This window comes from Trachypithecus francoisi, unplaced genomic scaffold (assembly GCF_009764315.1).
Source record: "Trachypithecus francoisi isolate TF-2019V2 unplaced genomic scaffold, Tfra_2.0 Lachesis_group14, whole genome shotgun sequence".
Taxonomy (NCBI): domain Eukaryota; kingdom Metazoa; phylum Chordata; class Mammalia; order Primates; family Cercopithecidae; genus Trachypithecus; species Trachypithecus francoisi.
In genome coordinates this window covers 39035092-39056712 of record NW_022681459.1, presented here as the reverse complement: position 1 = coordinate 39056712, position 21621 = coordinate 39035092, and the positions used below count along the sequence as shown (strand labels likewise).

At 45.4% G+C, this 21621-nt stretch overlaps 1 protein-coding gene across 1 annotated transcript; it reads right to left on the bottom strand.

Moving 5' to 3' along the window:
- Positions 1-201: 201 nt before the first annotated feature.
- LOC117096621 (PRAME family member 20-like) lies at positions 202-21016 on the bottom strand. Its single transcript, XM_033234067.1, is given in 5 exon segments — positions 202-343; positions 346-851; positions 3234-3857; positions 4217-4516; positions 20859-21016. Coding segments are annotated over 5 exon segments (1467 nt in total). The 5' UTR covers positions 20861-21016; the 3' UTR covers positions 202-308.
- Positions 21017-21621: the final 605 nt, after the last annotated feature.

Genomic DNA, 21621 nt, shown 5'->3' with positions numbered 1-21621 from the left:
CAGAAGCATAAGACAAAGAGAAACTGAATGAGTGGCCAGAAGAGGGAGTGTTTGCCGGGGAGGGCTGGACCTCTGGGGTCTCTGGTGACCTGGCGGTAGGGCTACCTGGATAACGTGTGGCTGGATAATGAACAGGTGAAACAGGCCAGGCTTTGCACTGGGAAAGGGGAGCAAGGGGAATGAAGAAAGCGCCAGACAGTTCCCATGGAAGTTTATTTTATGTTCCTTGCAAACAACATGTGGCCCCAGCTGTGATTCCAGCTGCCCTCTCTGACTTCTGTTCTCTGAGCCTGGCTTCTGCTCTTCATTCAAACTGCACCAGCTGCATAAGCAAGGGCAGCGGGGGGCTCCACTGCATGTCAGCCCGCTGCATGGCCTGCAGCTGCTTCTGTATCTCAGCCTGCAACTGGCACAGCTTGTCCTTGTTCACGGGACCCCAGGAGAGGCCATGCAGGTACATGCAGCAGTCGACTGGGATAGGATAGAGTACCTGCTTCAGCTCCATCAGCCCCATTGTGTGCTCCAGCAGGCTCAAGAGGCAGGCACTGGAGATGGGGTTGTCGGAGAGGCTCAGGGAACTGAGGTGGGAGCAGCGGCACAGGGCAGGCAGGAGGGCATTGAGGTGGACATCCTTCAGCCGGCAGTGGTTCAGGTCTAAGTGCTGCAGCGTCCCTGAGACCTCCCTCAGCAGAGTCCCCAAGGGCCCAGGGATCATGTAGGACAGGTTGTTGCCACTCAGATCCAACTTCTTCAGGCAAGTGGTATGAGGGCTCTGGGACAAGTAGGTGATGTCAGTGTCGAGAAGCCTGCAGTAGCAGATCTCCAGGGAATGCAGTGGAACCCATAGACAGCTGAGGAGAGAAGGGTGGCTATGTGAGGGCAGGGCCCAGGACCCCCGCCCAAAACACCTACTTGTTCATGAGGAGGCCAGTCCTATGGCCACCCCCTCATCAGGGAAGCCATTTACCAGCAGAGTCAGAAGCATGTCCTTTGGTGTCCCAAGGCCTGGCTCTCTCTCAACAGACCTACCAGGTCCTCCACGAACCCCTCCAACTCTAAGTTTCTCTTTGGTGAAAGGGAGACTCACATTATCCATACCCAATATGACTGCTGAGAGGAGCCACTTGAAAGAGCTTATCTGATGAGAAGCAACCATAGGCTGAGCCCATTATTCCTCAGGTTTGAGTTTGGGGAAGCTGCTGCTCGGGCTTCCGTTTAAGCCAGGGCCGGGGGTCCTGAATGCCCTATCTGGAAATTTCTAGGAGATGTGCACAGAGTTGATACTGATTGTCCTTCAGAGCTCTGTACCCACCTGTCTGGGGCAGTATGAGCTCAGAAGGAGAGGCCTAACCTGTGCTGTCTCAGGATCTTTCCTTGGGAACCAGTGTAACATTCAGCAGTGCCTGAAAAGGTTTGCTGAGTAAATAAACATTATTAGGACAGGCGCAATGGCTCACACCTGTAATCCCAGCACTTTGGGGAGCCAAAGTGGGTGGATCACCTGAGGTCTGGAGTTCAAGACCAGTCTACCAACATGGCGAAACCCCATCTCTACTAAAAATGCAAAAATTAGCCAGGCGTGGTGGCCCATGCCTGTAATCCTAGCTATTTGGGAGGCTGAGGCAGGAGAATCACTTGAACCGGGGAGGTGGCGATTACGGTAAGCCGAGATCATGCCACTGCACTCTAGCCTGGGTGACAGAGACTCTGTCTCAAAAAAAAAATTAAAAAATTAAATGAAATACATGGAAGCCCACTGTTTTGGACTAAGCTCCTGCACTAGACCTCAAAAGACCAGAGCAAACCAGAATGTAGTCACTTGTGCTAAGTGCCAGGTAATCAAACTGAACTTTGAAACTCGTCAGTTTTCCAAACAACAGGAGATTCACACCAACTAATCAGAAGTGGCCCAGGATGATAAGGAAGTGCCCTCTGTTTTAACCCTATAAGGAAAGTAACTGTCAACTGACCAATCTGCTTTTTGTTTTGGCTTTTTTCATCACTTTTCTGCTTATAAAGCCAGTCTCTTCTGCTCAGCTCATCAGAGCTCTTATTCTATTTTATAGAATGGGAGGCTGTCCCAATTTGTGAATCACAAACCTAAGCCAATTAGAAGGCCAGGCGTGGAGGCTCATGCCTGTAATCTCAGTGCTTTAGGAGGCTGAGGTGGGAGGATGGCTTGAGGCCAGGAGCTCAAGACCAGCCTGGGCAGCAAAGCAAGACCTTGTCTGTACAAAAAAGTTTTTAACAAATTCGCAAGGTGTAGTGGTGTGCATCTGTAGTCTTAGCCACTTAGGAGGCTGAGACGGGAGGGTAGCTTGAGCACAGGAGTCTGAGGCTGCATGAGACGTAATTGTGCCACTGCACTCTAGCCTGGGTGACAAAACGACCCCCTGTCTCTAAAGAGAAAAAAAGCCAATTAGATCTTTAAATTAAATTTGTTGTAATTTTTTTTGAGACAGGGTCTCGCTGTGTTGCCCAAGGTGGAGTGCAGTGTTGCAATCATGGCTCATTACAGCCTCAAACTCCTAGGCTCAAGCAATCCTTCTGCCTTGGCCTCCTGAGTAGCTGGGACGAAAGGTGCACTACCATGCCCAGCTAATTTTTGTTTTTGTTTTTGTTTTGTTTTTGAGATGGAGTCTTGCTCTGTTGCCCAAGCTGGAGTGCAGTGGCACGATCTCGGCTCACTATAACCTCCACCTCCTGGGTTCAAGAGATTCTCCTGCCTCAGCCACCCAAGCAGCTGGGATTACAGGCACATGCCATCATGTCTGGCTAATTTGTGTATTTTTAGTAGAGATGGGGTTTCACCATGTTGGCCAGGCTGGTTTCAAACTCTTAACCTCAAGTGATCCACCTGCCTCTGCCTCCCAAAGTGCTGGGATTACAGGCATGAGCCACCGTGCTTGGCCTTAATTTTTGTGTATTTATTTGTAGAAATGTGGTCTCACTTTGTTGCCCAGGCTGGTTTCCAACTCTGGCCTCAAGCAAGCTTACCACTTCAGCCTCCCAAAGTGGATTTTATTTTTATAGCAACATGCATCTTTCCCCATCAAATATGTTTCCAAAGCAGATCCCAGCCATCAACTGCATCTGAACCCTGGGTTCCCAGGCTGTACCCACAATTCCATGAGCATCTAAGAATGGGCCCCATTTCCTGTCTTGTTCCCCTGTCCTGACCTCACTTGGGAGTATTCAGGGAACTCTTTGGATGCCCCTGTCCACCCATTCACCTGAGTACATAATGTAGGTTGCCTGAGAGGTAGGAGTAAGACAGGTGCAGCTTCTGGAGGTGGCCCAGCCTGGTGAGCTGTGAGAGGAAGTAGCTGGAGGGCCGCTCGCCCCGTGAGGAGAAGGCCCAGTTGTAGTAGATGAGTTTGAGGCTGCGCAGGTTGAAGATCCTTCCCAGCTGTGTTGCAGATAGGTTTGGATCTGACAATGCCCAGAACCAGTCAAACCAGTCAAACACCTCCAGCTCCTGGATGAAATCCAGCTTGAGTGTCTTCAGGATCCCCAGCAGACTGTGGAAGGGCATCTCCTCAATGTGCAACTTCCTACAGCAGAGATGCAGGGCCCCGTGGCTCTGTTCCACTTTCGTCAGGAGGCTGGAGAGGAACTTATCTAACTTGAAGGGGCCTCGTAAGAAAAGATCAATGTGTATTTCCACTGCTTCCCTTGGCTGCTTTGGTCCTTTTTTCATATTCTCTGTTGGCTTGGGCCTGGCCGCGGCCTGGGGCATCTCTGCCTTAACTGTTGATGGTAACCAAAATGGGAACTTGGCCAAGGCTTCAGAAGCCCCTTTACTGTGGACTTGCTCAGAGTCCAGGGTGAAATCCAGCATCCTCAGTTCTGACTTCCTGTGGGGAGACGGATGTGATGAGATGCTGGGGAGCCCAGGTAAGATGAGCGGCAGCAGTCCTGGGCCGCTCCCCAGACCCCGGTACCAGCCCGCCTAGCCTCTCCTCTCCAATGGGCTTTTTGTCCCTCACTCAGGCTCCTTGCCGGCCCCTATTCCTCATACAGCTCATACCACCACCCCTAGAAGGTAAAAAGCCCACTCTTTAAAGCCTTGTAGCTGTACCATCAACCACTTAACTTACAAACATATAGTTTCCCCACTTGTCCCCCTAGCCGATTTAACGCTCCCCTCCCCTGGATCTCAGCTCACCCTCCCTCTGGCTCTGAGCTGAGGTCTTGCTCCCAGCATCCCCCTTACCTGGGACAAGCCCTGTGGGCAGAAAAGGCCTCCAGCCCATCCACCACAGCTTGCAGGCTGTCTTGGTTGGGCCACTGCACTATCAGAGAGCCCAGACGGAGAAAGGGGAAGGGCCAGGCCTGCACCAAGGCCTTCAGAGCCTTTCTGTGCCCCTTGGCAAATGCAGCAGTGAGTAGTGGCGGGAAAAGGTTCACCGTGAGCTGTTCCAACACCAGTAGAACTGAAGCCTCATTGCTCAGCAGGCTGTGGGCTGCAAGTTCCAAGAGCCTGAGAGGTGCTGGGTGGTTCACCTCCATGTCCCTGGAGCAGAAGAAGGTAGAAATCTTCAGAAGACTAATGGCTCACCATTGCTCCCAGGCCAACGTGGGAGATGCAAGTCTTTCGCATCTATCACAGAACCAAATGCTGGCTCCTCCCTCCATTCAGGACCAAAACCCCAACATTCAGGTCTTGTAAGCCTGAGACCCTGAAGCCCTCAGGCCCTGGGGACATGGGATCCAGAACTTCAGGGGTTTAGATCTATTCCTTGCCAGGCTGTAGAGGCTTTGAATTGACCCACACTTTCCTCTTCTGCCTTCACCATTAAGATCAAGAACACATAACTAAGGACACTGTCCCCAAACTCCACATCAATTCTCCTAAAGCGTATGTAGATTCTGAGCAGTTCTCATCACTTCCAGTTTTACCAAGCCATTATCTCTTGCCCCCATTACTGCAGTGGCCTTCTAACTTGTCTCTCTGCTTCTGTCCTTGTGCGCCCTGTGGTCAAACTCAGATCATGACACTCGTTTGCTCAAAACTCTAGTGGCTTCATTTCACTGTGAATACAATCCACCCTGCAGCTGCCCCTCAGAGTCTAGCATCCGAGTATCTCAGGGTCCACCTCCTGTCACTCCCCTCACTATTCACTCTGCACCAGCAACCTACACTGGACTCCATTTCTCTCCTCAAACACCAGCAACGCCCTGCTTCAGGGCCTTTGCGCTTCCTGTTTCCTCTGCCTAGAAGTGTCTTCTCCCAAATATCCTCATGGCTGGCCCCCTTACTTCATTCAGGTTTCTGTTAAAATTTCACCCTGAGAGGTCTTCCCCGACCACCCAAGTAGAATAGCACTCCCACCCCTTAATTACAGCTTTATCTTTCCTAACCTGATTTACAGCGCTTCTTATATCACCCCTTTTCTGTCTCTCTTACACACACACATACACACACACACGCACATGCACACACATAAATGCACACAGTCGCATATTATCTGTCTCCTCTCTGCTAAATTATAAGCTCCATGAAAAAAGGGGCTGTGTCTGCTTTCATTACTGCTATAGTCTGAGTGATAAACATAGTTCCTGACATACACCAGACAAGTAGTATATATATTAAATGCATTTCAAGAGCAAGTTTGCACAATAGACGCTTACCACAATGCCACTGATGGAGTTGAGGGTTATATGGAATGGAGGATATTTTTTTTCTATGCTCTCACAGAGCATCAGGTTCAGGTTAGTTATGGATTCTTTCAACTGCCCAAATGCCTCCTTTCTTCTGTCCAGTGAAATGCGGGAGTGTAGACCCATCCCATCACTTTCCACAGTCCACCACAGAGCAGGGCTTTGTGTAAGGAGGGGGAAGTTCTAGACCTGCACTGTCTGATGCGGGAGCCCCAAGCCACATGTGGTTACCAAGTACTTGAAATGTGGCCAGTGTGACTAAAGGACTGAATTTTAAATTAAATTAAATTCTAATTAATTACAATCTAAATAGCTTCACATAGCTAGATGCTACACTTTTGGACGGCAGAGTTCTAGAATCTATGCTAGTCAGAGACACAAAACATTCATTTACAGTCTCACAAGCTATGAAATCCATTTGCATGAGGCCACTATAGCCTTGGCAATAAACTGGGCGAGGACAAAGGACAGTATAAGAAAGGACAATTATTGGCCAATCATACATTGGAAGCTACCTAGCAAAGGCTTAAATACTAGCAAATCAAATCAAAGGCCTGACACATTAAATCTATAAATTGATTGAGCAAGAATGGTTAATGTTAGGTTTATTAATTATTAATGTCAATGCATTTGGGAAAATCAAAGAAGAAACAGAAGGGAAGCTTCTGAACCTGATACTTAGTAGTGGTGTTTTATAAACATTGCTTTTTTTTTTTTTTTTTTGAGACAGAGTCTTGCTCTGTCACCTAGGCTGGAGTGCAGTGGCGCAATCGTGGCTCACTGCAAGCTCTGCCTCCTGGGTTCATGCCATTCTCCTGCCTCAGTCTCCCGAGTAGCTGGGACTACAGTCGCCTGCCACCACGCCCAGCTAATTTTTTTGTATTTTTAGTAGAGACGGGGTTTCACTGCATTAGCCAGGATGGTCTTGATCTCCTGACCTCGTGATCTGCCTGCCTCGGCCTCCCAAAGTGCTGGGATTACAGGTGTGAGCCACTGTGCCCAGCCAACATTGCTTTAAAAGTTAGAAACAAGATGAAGATGGTGCGGCCACCATGAGAGTGTGCCCTGCACCTCCAACTCAGGAAATGCACCTGAGCAAGGGCCTCACCCACTGCCCTTAGGAATCCCTGGTAGCCTTAAGGCCCAAGTCACACCACCACATGCTGCTCACCAACAATGACTGGGGACAGATCAGTTCCTGGGAGACAATGTGACAGACTAGTTCCTGGGAGACACTACTCCTGTGACAACCACCTTTGGCTTGAGGACTCCCTTATGGCTTTGCCAAATCTTCCTGAGTGCACGTTTCCACCCAACCTTCCCTCCAGCTCTGCTTCACCAAATACAGCGATGCAGGTCTGTGGGGTCTCCATGCCTTCCCCACTCACTCCTCAATGCCCCTTATAGGGAGCTCCCCTAGTAAAATCCTTGGATGTTTTTCCGTCTTGGTATCTGCTTCTAGCAGGACTTTGATGGAGTTCAGGATGTGCCTTCCCAAAATACAGCAACTTAACATACTGAATATTTTAAGCTGAAGGAATTTGAGAAACAGCATGGGCAGGCAGGATTTTCTGACCTTCCCCTGTAGTAGGTATAAGACCCTCCTGTGAGAGGCGCTCCCCCTACACCAGAAGGAAAGGCATATCCTTATTTCAAAGACGAAGGCTTGCCAAGAGGGATCTGAACACATAGGCCCGCTGTTTCGCCACTTTATTAAACTTGGCTCATACTCTCATACTCCTTTTGTCTTATCATATTTCTCCATGACTAATCAAAAAATTGTTTTCTCTCTCTCTATAAACATACATATATACATATATATAATATGTGTGTGTGTGTGTGTGTGTGTGAGAGAGAGAGAGAGAGAGAGGAGCTGTATCATGGGTAATTTTGTTGATGTTTGAATTAGAAACAAGCATGCACATTATCAACATTGTTTGGGAAAGTTGTAGCCAGTGCAATAAGACACATAACAGTGGGACTGTCTATGGCAATAAAAAGAGGCAAATAATTATGTACATAGTGTAGGAAAAAAATGGTGTTGTGGCTCAGAATGTCACCCCGAAATACGGCACTTAGAAGGTCTCTCTCTGACTTTTCCCTGCTTTTCTGTGTGAGAGCTAGTCATAAAGGAATTCTCTGACCTTCCTCTCCTGAAAGTAGGTCGTTAGACCCCCATGTGACAGGTGTCCTGTCCTATACCAGGAGGAAAGAAATGCTACACAGAGGGGCCAAGAAGAATCTGAACCAACAGGCCTTGTTAAGTTCTCCCCAGCTTATTACCATTAGACCACAGGCTTTTTGTCCAATCATACTTATACATGACTGTCCACCCTTCATCAAACCTAAGCATAGATATATACAGATAGTCAGGTGCAGTGGCATGCACCTGTAGTCCCAGTTACTTGGGAGGCTGAGGCAGGAGGACTGCTTGAGCCCAGGAATTCAAGGCCTGTCTGGGCAATATAGTAAGACCACAGTCTCTAAAAAAAAAAAATTAAATTAAAAACTAAAGTTCTCCTTGGGTCTTTGAGTCTTCATTTCTGAAGGTTCCTGTTCACGTAAAACTTTGATAAATTTGTTACGGTGTCCTCTTGTTAATCTGCCTTTTAGAAAGAGGAGTATCAGCAAAGACCCTTGAGATGGGTGAGGAAAAGCTATGATTTTTTCTCCTCTACAATGGAAAGCAATGGATCCTCTGTAATGTACCCTTCTGGGTTATCAGATTTGAGCCCTATTCATTATCTTTGAGCTATTTTGTAACTTTATAAGTTGTAGGTAACTGATAGACATATAAATTCTGTCTGGTCTGGTAAGGATTTTCCCCTAACTTCTACCTGTGGAAAATTTTGTCTCCATCTGAAATTCATCTCAACATCCCTTCATGTTATAGAGATGTGTGCTGGCTTAACTCTTCTTTAACAGCTGCCTGGTACTTCACATTATATGAGCAAAATAAATTCTTTAATACATGTTCATTTTTATATCTGTATAAAGTCACAATTCTACTTTTCTGAAAATTATCTTTTAACCATTGAAAGCTAAAAAGGATAAAATAGGAAACAGCTAATATAATTAATAGGAGTATTTCTGCTGATGTGACTGCACAAGAGTGTCTAGTATTTCCAGCAAGAACTGAGAAGTAAATGTATACTAGCAGAAGTAATTTAGACATGTGAAATAAACCATTCACTCACTTTTTTTCTGTCATCTAGGGATAACAATAAATATGAAAACAGTATTAAGAATTAAAAAATTGGCTGGGCGCGGTGGCTCATGCCTATAATCCCAGCACTTTGGGAGGCCGAGGCGGGCAGATCACAAGGTCAGGAGATCAAGACCCTCCTGGCTAACATGATGAAACCTGAAACCCTGCATCTATAAAAATACAACAAATTAGCCAGGCGTGGTGGTGGGCGCCTATAGTCCCAGCTACTTGGGAGGCTGGGGCAGGAGAACGGCGGGAACCCGGGAGGCGGAGCTTGCAGTGAGCTGAGATTGTGCCACTGCACTCCAGCCTGGGCGACAGAGCGAGACTCCGTCTCAAAACAAAACAAAACAAAGAATTAAAAAATTAATGTAATGGAGTAAAAATAATAAATGGAAAGATATGTAAATGGATGAAGAGAGCAAATATTGAAAATACATAAATATTATAATTAGGACATTTTAAATAATGTCTAATTATAACTTTAGAAGAAACAACAAAAGAAAAACTAAGAGAAGACTATTGGAGAGATACTAATGTGAAATTAATTCAAACTGGCTGGGCATGGTGGCTCACGCCTGTAATCCCACCACTTTGGGAGGCTGAGGTGGGTGGATCACCTGAGGTCAGGAGTTTGAGACCAGTCTGGCCAACATGGTGAAACCCTGTCTCTACTAAATATACAAAAAAAAAAAATTAGCCAGGTGTGGTGGTGCACGCCTGTAATCCCAGCTACTCGAGAGGCTGAGGCAGGAGAATCACTTGAACCCAGGAGGCGGAGGTTACAGTGAGCCAAGATCAGGCCACTGCATTCCGTCTGGGCAAGAGAGTGAGACTCTGTCTCAAAGAAAAAAAAAAGAAGTTCCAACTTAAAGTTATTGGAACTTGAAATTATTCTGAGCCTTGAGAGAAATGTGGCTATGTGGCCTGAGTCATGTAATATGCAGTTGCGACTTCTACTTCTCTGATTATAGATCAACTTTCTTCCTTATTCTTGTACTACAGAAAATTAGGAAGACCAAATGGCACCAGATATAAGACCCCTTCAGATCACTACCTCTTCTCAGGGAGTAACAAAGTAATCTTTCTTGGAATATAGCATTCTATCATCAACCAAATCACTGTAAGGAATGCACTGGTTTTGTATGGAAAACTCTGTAATCCTGCTAACATTTCTCTGTCTCTGCCTATATAAGTGAAACCTTAACTTCACTGCTTTGGAACTTCGCTGACCCTGCTCATCTGGAGTGAGTGTTTCCTGGGTGGCTATACTCAAGCTTTGTGTGCAAATAAACTCTGTATTTAATCATGTATTCCGATCTCACTATTTAACATTAACACTAATATTACCACATGTTTACATAAAACAATATTATGTTGACCTGAGAACAGAAATCAATCCATGAAAACACACAGAGCAAGCTCTTCCAAGAGCTCATAGAATTATTGAAAGATCTGATTTTCATTATCCACAGAGCCTGACCACAGATAGCTTAGGCAAAAAGAGGAGCTTTCTAGGAGAGGATTCCATTGTAGCTTACCTAACTGAAGAAAGCTGTCTAACAAAGTCAAGGCCTTGGCAGCAGGAGGCCCTGTCTACTCTCTGCTCCCTATCCTTAGAGCTCTGTCACAAACCCAGCAGCAAAAAACCCTCCAGGATGGTTCCCTGTCTCTGTCTTCTCTCGCTAAATGTCAAATGGCTTTGAGAAGGATAGATTTGTAAGATGCACCACCTAGGAAAGAAAAAAAAACGCCTGCCAATAAAACTGAAACCTATGAAGGTAAGATCCATACTGATTTTTCTGAGATTTCAATCTCCGGCACATCCATAATGAACAATGAATGGGACTCCTTGGTTGGTGAATGAATAGTGCTAAAAGGTGGAGTACAGTGTTACACAGTGAGAAGATAATTTTTTGGCCAATAAACATATAAAAAGACATTCAATATTACTAATTAGGGAGACACAAATCAAAAGTACAATGAGATATTACCTCACATCCATTAGGATGGCTACTATCAAAAAAACAAAACAGAAAAAAATGTGTTGGTGAAGACACAGCAACATTGCAACCCTTGTACAATGCTGGGAATGTAGAATAGTGGAACTCCTGGGAAAACAGTACGGTGGTTCCCCAAAAAACTAAAATTAGATCCAGCAATTTCAATTCTAGGAACATACCCAAAAGGACTAAAAGCAAGGTCTTGAAGATGTATTTGTACACCCATGTTCACAGCAGCATTATTCACAACAGCCAAAATGTGAAAGCAACACAAATGTCCATCAGCGGATGAATGGATAAACAAAACGTGATATATAAATACAATGGGATATTATTCAGCCTTAAAAAGGAGGAAAATTCTGACACACGCTACAATACATATGGACCTTGAGAACATTAGGCTGAGTGAAATAAGCCAGTCACAAAAGGACAAATACTGTAGGATCCCACTTGTATTTCCAGATTGAAGATACTTTTAAATGGAAGACATTTTGAGACACAGCAGATGCAGAAAGAAGCCATTTCAGAGCTTCCCGTATCTGGCTAAAGGTAGAGCCTTCTAAGAATGAAGTTGTCATAAAGCCTCTCTTTAGGAGAGCTTCACTCCCAGACAGGGCCACTTGCAATGGGATGATAAATTGTATAAGAACACATTATCATCAAGTGTCATACCTTCCATTTATTCCCCTAAAAGGCCACTTATCTTTCCCATGGAAACTCTTTCTCCCCTCACCCTTTCCCCTATAAAGATGGTGTACAAATCCCTATCTCTAGTTCTTCAGGGAGCTTCTCATTTAAATGCTGCCCCATACACATGTAAAGAAATCTTGTAATCCCAGCACTTTGGGAGGCCGAGACGGGCGGATCACGAGGTCAGGAGATCGAGACCATCCTGGCTAATACGGTGAAACCCCGTCTCTACTAAAAAATACAAAAAACTAGCCGGGCGACGAGGCGGGCGCCTGTAGTCCCAGCTACTCGGGAGGCTGAGACAGGAGAATGGCGTGAACCCGGGAGGCGGAGCTTGCAGTGAGCTGAGAGCTGGCCACTGCACTCCAGCCTGGGCGGCAGAGCCAGACTCCGTCTCAAAAAAAAAAAAAAAGAAATCTTGTCTTTTCTCCTGTTAATCTGTCTATTGTTTGGTTACTTTTTCCCCCTGTTAATCTATTAATTTGCTCATTTGCAGCTCCCACACACCACTGGACCTGAGCTGGCAGAGGAAAAGCTTTCCCTCCCGCACAGTTATATAAGATATCTAGAGTAGTCAGATTCATAAAGACAGTAAGAATAGAGGTTTCCAGGAGCTTGGGTGGGGGAGAAATGACACAAGACATGGACCCCCTCTTAGCGGCCTGGAAGCTCCCAAACATAAAAAATTTTAAAACTCTTGAGTTCCTCCAAAGGAAATTCTAGATATCTAGCTAGTCCTAAAAAATAAATAAGTTACTTGGGGCTGGGTATGGTGACTCACGCCTGTAATCCCAGCACTTTGGGAGGCTGAAGCAGACAGATCACTTGAGGCCAGGAGTTTGAGACCAGCCTGGCCAACATGGTGAAATCCCGTCTCTACTAAGTGGTGCATGCCTGTAGTCCCAGCTACTCAGGAGGCAGAGGCATGGCAATCGCTGGAACCCAGGAGGTGGAGGATGCAGTGAGCCAAGATTGCGCCACTACTCTCCAGCCTTGGTGACAAAGCAAAACTCCCTCTCAAAAAACAAATACATAAAAATAAATAAATAAGTAACTTGATAAACAAAATGTATCATGTTTTGCAGGTTCTTATTTAAAAAAAAAAAAGAGAATAGTAGCCTAAAATAATTGCCAAGGAAATTAGATCCAAAGATGTTCAATTTTCCTATAAAAATGCAAAATAACATCTTAACATATATCTCTGAGTTGTCTTTCAGAAGCCCGGACCCTTACCAAATGCAACTGCTGGCTCATGGACCCTTGATAAGAGAGTTGAGGATTGAACTCTGACCACCATTCTTTGTTCTAAATTTCTTCCTGAGGGGGCTGGGTGTACTGGCTCACAGCTGTAATCCCAGCACTTTGGGAAGCCGAGGTGGGTGGATCATCTGAGGTCAGGAGTTTGAGACCAGCCTGGGCAACATGGCAAAACCCTGTCTCTATAAAAAAATACAAAAATTAGCCGGGCCTGGTGGCATGTGTCTGTAGTTCCAGCTACTTGGGAGGCTGAGGTGCAAGGGTTGCTTGAGCCTGGGAGGTGAGGGTTGCAGTGGGCCAAGATTATACCACTCCACTCCAGCCTGGGCAACAGAGTGAGAGCCAAGATTGTAACACTCCACTCCAGAGTGCACCATTCCACTCCAGAGCCTGGGCAAAATCAATAAACAAACACATTTTAAAGATGTTATTTAATCGGTTAATGAGGAAACTGAGAAGGTGTTAAAATCATTTCTAGGGAGAATCCAAAATAAGATCCAGAATATTGAAATGAATCTGCAAATGGAGGTAAAATTGGCTTCCAGTAGGCAGAGAAGCCAACTGAATAGGACAAAATGTACATGTCTAGAGACAAGAATTATGTCGCAATGCTATCACCAGTCTTCTAAAGTAGCTCAAAACAATGAAAGACTAGAGACAACCTGGAAGGGTTATGATCCACTTCAGGGGAAAACTATCCTATCCTATCCACCAAGGATAGGATAGAATCCATCATTTAGCCAGCTTACTCATCCCAGGCCATACTAGATTCAAGTTTGAGTTGTATGAGACTGACTAAAATTTACAGGGCTATTTCATTACCAAATTCTAAAACATACATTGACAATGATGCCTCTAAAAATTAAACTACTGACCAATCTCACTTACAAATATCAATGCAATGGTACTGTTAAAGACAGTTAATTGGGAACTCACGAGCCTGAGATGGCTCCAGCACCTTGAGTTCCTACTTAAGTCAACCAAAACCCAACTCAGTGTAAACAGTAAAATGAAATTTAAGCTTAACCAATCAGAAACTGCCAACTAACCTCTCACTAGGGACTTCCCACTTTAACCAATCAAATATGTTTTCTTTGTCTTGTTTCTGTGAATATTTCATCATATTTCCTCCATTGCCCCCTTTCCTACCCACCCACAGTGGAGCACTGAACTAGATGTGGTCTGGTGCTGCCTGATTCATGAATCAACGAATGCTCAAATAAAGTCATTTAAATTTTAACGTGCCCAAATGTATCTTTTAACAGCATCCAGCAGCACATGAAAATAATAATGGAGCATGAGTAAATGAGAAATATTAATAATGCAAAGAGAGTCCAATATGAGCACATCAAGTCACCATATATACAATAAAATTTACCAAGTTAATAAGTCAAAAGAGAGAAAAAAGAAACACTTCACAAAACAATTTCCCAAAAGAAAAAAATACGGCCAGGCATGGTGGCTCATGCCTGTAATCCCAGCACTCTGGGAGGCCGAGGCGGGCGGATCACAAGGTCAGGAGATCGAGACCACCCTGGCTAACATGGTAATACCCCATCTCTACTAAAAATACAAAAAATTAGCTGGGCATGGTGGCAGGTGCCCATAGTCCCAGCTATTCGGGAGGCTGAGGCAGGAGAATCGCTTGAATCTGGGAGGTGGAGGTTGTAGTGAGCTGAGATGGCACCACTGCACTCCAGCCTGGGTGGCAGAGTGAGACTCCATCTCAAAAAAAAAACAAAAAACAAAAAAAAGCCAGGCACGGTGGCTCACCCCTGTAATCCCAGCACTTTGGGAGGCCAAGACGGGCGGATCACGAGGTCAGGAGATGGAGACCATCCTGGCTAACACAGTGAAACCCTGTCTCTACTAAATATACAAAAAATTAGCCAGGTGCGGTGGCAGGCGCCTGTAGTCCCAGCTACTTGGGAGGCTGAGGCAGGAGAATGGCGTGAACCCGGGAGGCCGAGCTTGTAGTGAGCCGAGATCACACCACTGCACTCCAGCCTGGGCGACACAGCAACACTCTGTCTCAAAAAAAAAAAAAAAAAAAAATATATATATATATATATACACACACACACACACATATATATATAAAGATTATTACATATTATATTTAAACAAGCAAAGATTAACTGTATTGTTATCCTTGATTATCTGTTTATAGTTTAGTGAAATTGAAAATAACTGTAAGGGGATTATTAAATGAACCATAATACATTCACTATGATGGAATATCAGTAATTATGTTAAATGGTAATAAATGTACTTCAAGTAGAATGAGATAATTTGGACAGGCTATTATGTATTTATTTATTTATTTTGAGATGGAGTCTCGCTCTGTCGCCAGGCTGGAGTGCAGTAGTGTGACCTCCGCTCACTGCAATCTCTGCCTCCCAGGTTCGAGCGATTCTCCTGCCTCAGCCTCCTGAGTAACTGGAACTACAGGCGTGCGCCACCACACCCAGCTAATTTTTGTATTTTTTTTTTTAGTAGAGACGGGGTTTCACCATGTTGGCCAGGATGGCCTCAATCTCTTTACCTCGTGATTCACCTGCCTCGGCCTTCCACAGTGCTGGGATTACAGATGTAAGGCACCACGCTTGGCCTTAATTTTTTTTTAAAAGCATAAAAAGATTTACTGTGTAGTGTGCTTGATTATATTAAGATATACAGCTGGGTGCAGTGGCTCATGCCTGTAATCCCAGCATTTTGGGAGGCTGAGGTAGGTGTATTGCCTGAGCCCAGGAGTTTGAGACCAGCCTGGGTAATGTGGTGAAACTCCACCTCTACTAAAAATAAAAACGTAGCCGGGCATAGTGGCATGCACCTGTTGTCCCAGCTATTTGGGAGCCTGAGGTGGATCACCTGAGCCTGGGAGGTAAAGGCTGCAGTGAGATTGCGCCACTGCACTCCAGCCTGGGTAACTGCTGGGTAACTGGAGTGAGACCTTGCAACACCACCACCACCACCACAACAGATTTACATGCTACAAGCAAGTCTTTTTTTTTTTTTTTTTTGAGACGGAGTCTCGCTCTGTCGCCCAGGCTGGAGTGCAGTGACCGGATCTCAGCTCACTGCAAGCTCCGCCTCCCAGATTCATGCCATTCTCCTGCCTCAGCCTCCCGAGTAGCTGGGACTACAGGCGCCCGCCACCTCACCTGGCTAGTTTTTTGTATTTTTTAGTAGAGACGGAGTTTCACTGGGTTAGCCAGGATGGTCTCGATCTCCTGACCTCGTGATCCACCCGTCTCAGCCTCCCAACGTGCTGGGATTACAGGCTTGAGCCACCGCACCCGGCCTGCTACAAGCAAGTCTTAAAGTAAAAACAGCAAGATGTCATTGGGGCTGTTTTTCACTCTCCTCTTCACAAAGTGCTGTAAACATTCTTATCAGTGCTCAGGTATTCCTTTTAACTGGTTTGTTTATATTTCTCTAGGGGCTGGGGGAGGGAGACTATGGGAAATGTACTTGAGACTCCTTTTGTGGTAAAGTCTAAGCAGTCCTACTTCAAGTCTGAAACCTTCCAGCCAGATTAAATGATACAAACATGGGAAAATAAAAAGAAAATGGAATTAAATGACCATCGACTCACTACCCAGGATGGTATATTTTAAAATTACAATAGTAACTCCTAACATTTAACATTAAACAAGTGTTTAATATCAGTTTACAACCACTACTCTAATTAATCATCACACAACACAAAATTTAAAATGTCCGTAGCACCTTATTCCCATTTTACCACTGAGAAACACATTGTGTAAGTAACACAGGAAAGAACTGGAGCTAAGTTCTTTTTTTTTTTTTTTCTGTTTTTTTTTTTGAGACAGAGTCTTGCTCTGTCACCCAGGCTGGAGTGCAGTGGCCTGATCTCAGCTCACTACAACCTCCGCCTCCCAGGTTCAAGCAGTTCTCCTGTCTCAGCCTCCCAAGTAGCTGGGATTACAGGTGTCTGCCACCATGCTCAGCTAATTGTTTTGTATTTTTAGTAGAGACGAGGTTTCACCATGTTGGCCAGGCTGGTTTTGAACTCCTGATCTCAAGTGATCCGCCCACCTTGGTCTCCCAAAAGGAGCTAATTTCTTAACACCACACATTGGTCTCTCCCCTATGCAAAATGCTCAACTCAAAGGGCAGTTCTAAAGACTAAATGTGAGGTTGTGCACAGTGGCTGATGACTATACTCTTAGTGCTCTGGAAGCCAAGGCAGGGAGATGGCTTGGGGCCAGGGGTTTTGAGACCAGCCTGAACAACATATCAAAACCCTGTCTCTACAAAAAAAACAATAAAAATAAAGATTAAACGTGCATCCAGTTGCCTGCCCTATAGTTAGTAGTCATTAAATGATAGCATTATTCTTAAATTATTAATATTTACTTGTGCATAGCCTGGGGTCCCATGTAGAGGTTTCCCAACCATTTTGTTCAATCCGTATATTACAATATTGTATGGTGCACAGGTGAAAGTGGGAATGGCTTCAAATCTATGATTCCATAAGTCAATAAAGGATTAAGGCAAGAAAATAGAAACACAGTTGAAAATTTATAAATAAATCACAAGTTGGTGAAATTGTAAGTCAGGTTGATGTGGTAAGACAGTAACTGAGGGCCGGGCGCGGTGGCTCAAGCCTGTAATCCCAGCACTTTGGGAGGCCGAGACGGGCGGATCACGAGGTCAGGAGATCGAGACCATCCTGGCTAATAGGGTGAAACCCTGTCTCTACTTAAAAATACAAAAAACTAGCCGGGCGACGAGGCGGGTGCCTGTAGTCCCAGCTACTCAGGAGGCTGAGGCAGGAGAATGGGGTTAACCCCGGGAGGCGGAGCTTGCAGTGAGCTGAGATCCGGCCACTGCACTCCAGTCTGGGTGGCAGAGCAAGACTCCGTCTCAAAAAAAAAAAAAAAAAAAAAAGACAGTAACTGAGGAAATGGGACCGTCCTAGTTGCAGAACAATGTTCTGGTTGTGAGTTCACAAGTGGCAATACTTCAGAATGGGTACCACATTCTGGAGAATGGCTCTTAGCATTTGCAGTCCAAAAATTAAATTTAATCAGTATACAAATAATTATTTCGGGTCTTAGAAATTATTAAAACGAATCAAAGTAACCAAAAGTCTAATCTTTAAACCATATTGTCAATTATGTATGTATACATAGAGATAAGCCTTTCCTTAAGGTAGAATGTTCCATCCCCTTATTGCCCTGGCATCAATAACTCATTATTGCTCCCACATTGCTCACTGGAAATCATTTCCCTAACCACAGCACTTCTTCCCTGAATCTGCTTTATTTCCTGTAGCATTCATCACTATCTGAACTTAGCTTATTTTCTTCTTGATTGCCTGTTTTCTTCCACTAGAATGTCAAGCTCTCGAAAGTTTGTTCACTGCCATATCCCCAGCTTCTAGAACAGAGCCTGACACATGCTAGGAACTCAATACATGTTTACTGAATAAGTGAATGTAATCTGGAGGTTGTAAATCCAAGTTATATGGAAGTCAATACAAACTCGTTTCCCTCAACAGGTAACAGTTCTCTTTTTTTTTTTTTTTTTTTTTTTTTGAGACGGAGTCTCGCTCTGTCTCCCGGGCTGGAGTGCAGTGGCCGGATCTCAGCTCACTGCAAGCTCCGCCTCCCGGGTTTACACCATTCTCCTGCCTCAGCCTCCGAGTAGCTGGGACTACAGGCGCCTGCCACCTCGCCCGGCTAGTTTTTTCTATTTTTTAGTAGAGACGGGGTTTCACCGTGTTAGCCAGGATGGTCTCGATCTCCTGACCTCGTGATCCGCCCGTCTCGGCCTCCCAAAGTGCTGGGATTACAGGCTTGAGCCACCGCGCCCGGCCAACAGTTCTCTTATGACTGGATTTTCTTTACCTGTTTCTGAGAGTCAGTTTGTGCTCTCAGAAATCCCCTCTTAAATACAATTTGTTAGGCTTAAGCTGAGTTATAGAGTAACTTGATTTGACTTTTGGCTCCACATTAATCATTCAATAAAAGACAGCATGAGCTACAGGAGGGTCAGCTGTGGAGTAGGATGTGGAACTCATTCATTTCCTTATCCTTTTATCCTATATTAGTATCTTGTTAGGTGCAGGAAAAAGAGAGCTCTCTGCTGCCTCATTACTCAGTAATTACTCAGTAACTAAAAAATAAAATAGCAAACTTTTATTAGTTTTTCCAGCCAAAGGAAAATGCCCTTGAATGAAAATGGCTCCATACAGTGTCAAAAGAAAAAAAAATCTCTATACTGTAACAAATTTATCTTAATGACAAAACAGTTTAGAACATATGGGGTGGTGGGAGCATCTAATTCAGACTTGGGAAGTCCAGGAATGCTTTTCAGGGGAAGCAGTACAAAAGCTGAGACCTAAAGGATGTGTGGGAATAAGCCTGAAGGGGAGGGGGAACAAATTTTTGAAGCAGACAAAAGAGCAGACATGGATACTCGGCAGCAAGACAGAGTTGGGTATTACTGAAGAACTAAAAGAAGTGGCTCACGCCTGTAATCCCAGCACTTTGGGAGGCCAAGGCGGGTGGATCACGAGGTCAGGAGTTCGAGACCAGCCTGACCAACATGGTGAAACCCTGTCTCTACTAAAAATACAAAAATTAGCCGGGCGTGGTGATGCGCACCTGTAATCCCAGCTACTCAGGAGGCTGAGGCAGGAGAACTTCTTGAACCCAGGAGGTGGAGGTTGCACTGAGCCGAGATCATGACACTGCACCCCAGCCTGGGTGATAAGAGTGAAACTCTGTCTCAAAAAAAAGTTCCATCTAGTGAGAACCCCCTTTTTTTTCCCCCTCCTATCTCAGCCTTCCAAGTAGCTGTGACTACGGGCCACGCCTAATTTTTTTTTTTTGGTAGAGACAGGGTTCCGCCATGTTGCCCAGGCTGGTCTCCAACTCCTGAGCTCAAGTGATCCACCTGCTTCAGTCCCTTGAAGTGCTGGGATTATGGGGATGAGCCACTGCACCCAGCCAATATTCCTTATTTTAAATTTAAAAGCCAATAAAGTATATTATAGTTTTATTTTTAAAATGTAAAACATTACTCCTTCCTTAAGAAGGGAAGCAGATCACCCTGGATGTTTTTATTTTTATTTTTTAGATGGAGTCTTGCTCTTGTTTCCCAGGCTGGAGTGCAGTGGTGCAATCTCGGCTCACTGCAACCTCCACCTCCCGAATTCAAGTGATTCTCCTGCCTCAGCCTCCCCAGTAGCTGGGATTACAAGCCCCTGCCACCACACCAAGCTAATTTTTTTTTTGTATTTTTAGTAGAGATGGGGTTTCACCATGTTGGCCAAGCTAGTCTCGAACTCCTGACCTCAGGTGATCCACCCGCTTCCCAAAGTGCTGGGATTACAGACGTGAGCCACCGCGCCCGGTCTAATTTTTGTATTTTCAGTAGAGACGGGGTTTCATCATCTTGGCCAGGCTGGTCTTGAACTCTTGACCTCAGGTGATCCACCTGCCTCGGCCTCCCAAAGTGCTGGGATTACAGACACGAGCCACTGCGCCCTGCCTGGATATTTTATATTCTGCAGTTTGGTTCTGGCTAAATAGATGAGGCTTTAGTGATGAACAGTTTGGTACTGGAATTTTGACTCTACACTTACTGGTTGCATGACAGTGGACATTTTAAGCTAAGTTTCAGCTTCCCCATTCGTAAACTGAGGGCAGTAACAGAATCTACCTTCAGGGGGCGTTCATGAGACAGGCTTCCCTCCTGTTACTAAGCCCTCAGGATGCCTACTATTCTCTAACTCGGCAATCTTCCCGCAACCCTCTGGCCTCAGAGATTCCCTTTCTGTTACAAATCAATAAAGTAACCCTATCTCGTGATGTTAACTCCAAAGATATTTTAAGGAGGCAACAGGTTATCATTAAGGATAATAAAGAACCCTTCGAAGGGAGAAACCATGGTCTAACACAACGGTAAGGGAGCGCCCCCGTTGGGGTGATCGTTTGAACTGACCTAGGATTCCAGGGAAGGATAGGAGAAGGGCCCTGAAACAATTAAATGAACATTACATCAGCAAGGAAGTTCTCGGAGCCTCCGTGGACAGCCTCACTTCAGAGCCAGTGGGATCCGCTTCCAATCACAGCTGGGAACCCAAGGTCACAGGGGTGCCCTCCGGGAGCTCGCCGGGATGAGCCCAAAATGGCTGGCGGCTGTTGCGTGCCGTGGCCCCGCGTATCCGGCTGAACCGGAAGTCCGTTCCTCACCGGGCTTTGCGGGCTGCGAGCCGGTGTTGTTGCTTATTTTCTAGAGATTGGGTGTGGTGAGGCCCTTAAGGGCCCAGGCATGGAGCCCTGTACTAGATATTCATAAACCATCTCTGCAGTCTAGGCTAGGTTGGCCCTGAAAACCCCAGGAAGCTTGGGGAGCCAGGGAGAGACATGATGAAGTTGTGGCAGGGTGAGATGTGCCCCTTCCTCCTCCTAGGACTGGATGCAGAGAATTTGTATAAAGCTCTTTACTAACTGGAGTCTTAATTAAAGGAAAGGATTAAGGAAAGCCCTAAAGGATCTATGGGAATAGGTATCTCCACCGTGGCCTTGGTCTCAGCCATTCCTCTTTTTGTTTTTTGTTTTTTTTTGGGACAGGGTCTTACTCTGTCGCCCAGGCTGGAATACAGTGGGACAATCTTGGCTCACTGCAGCCTCTGCCTCCTGGGTTCAAGCAATTCTTCCACCTTAGCCCCGCAAGTAGCTGGGACTACAGGCGTGAGACACCATGCCTTGATAATTTTTGTATTTTTTGTAGAGATGGGGTTTCACCATGTTGCCCAGG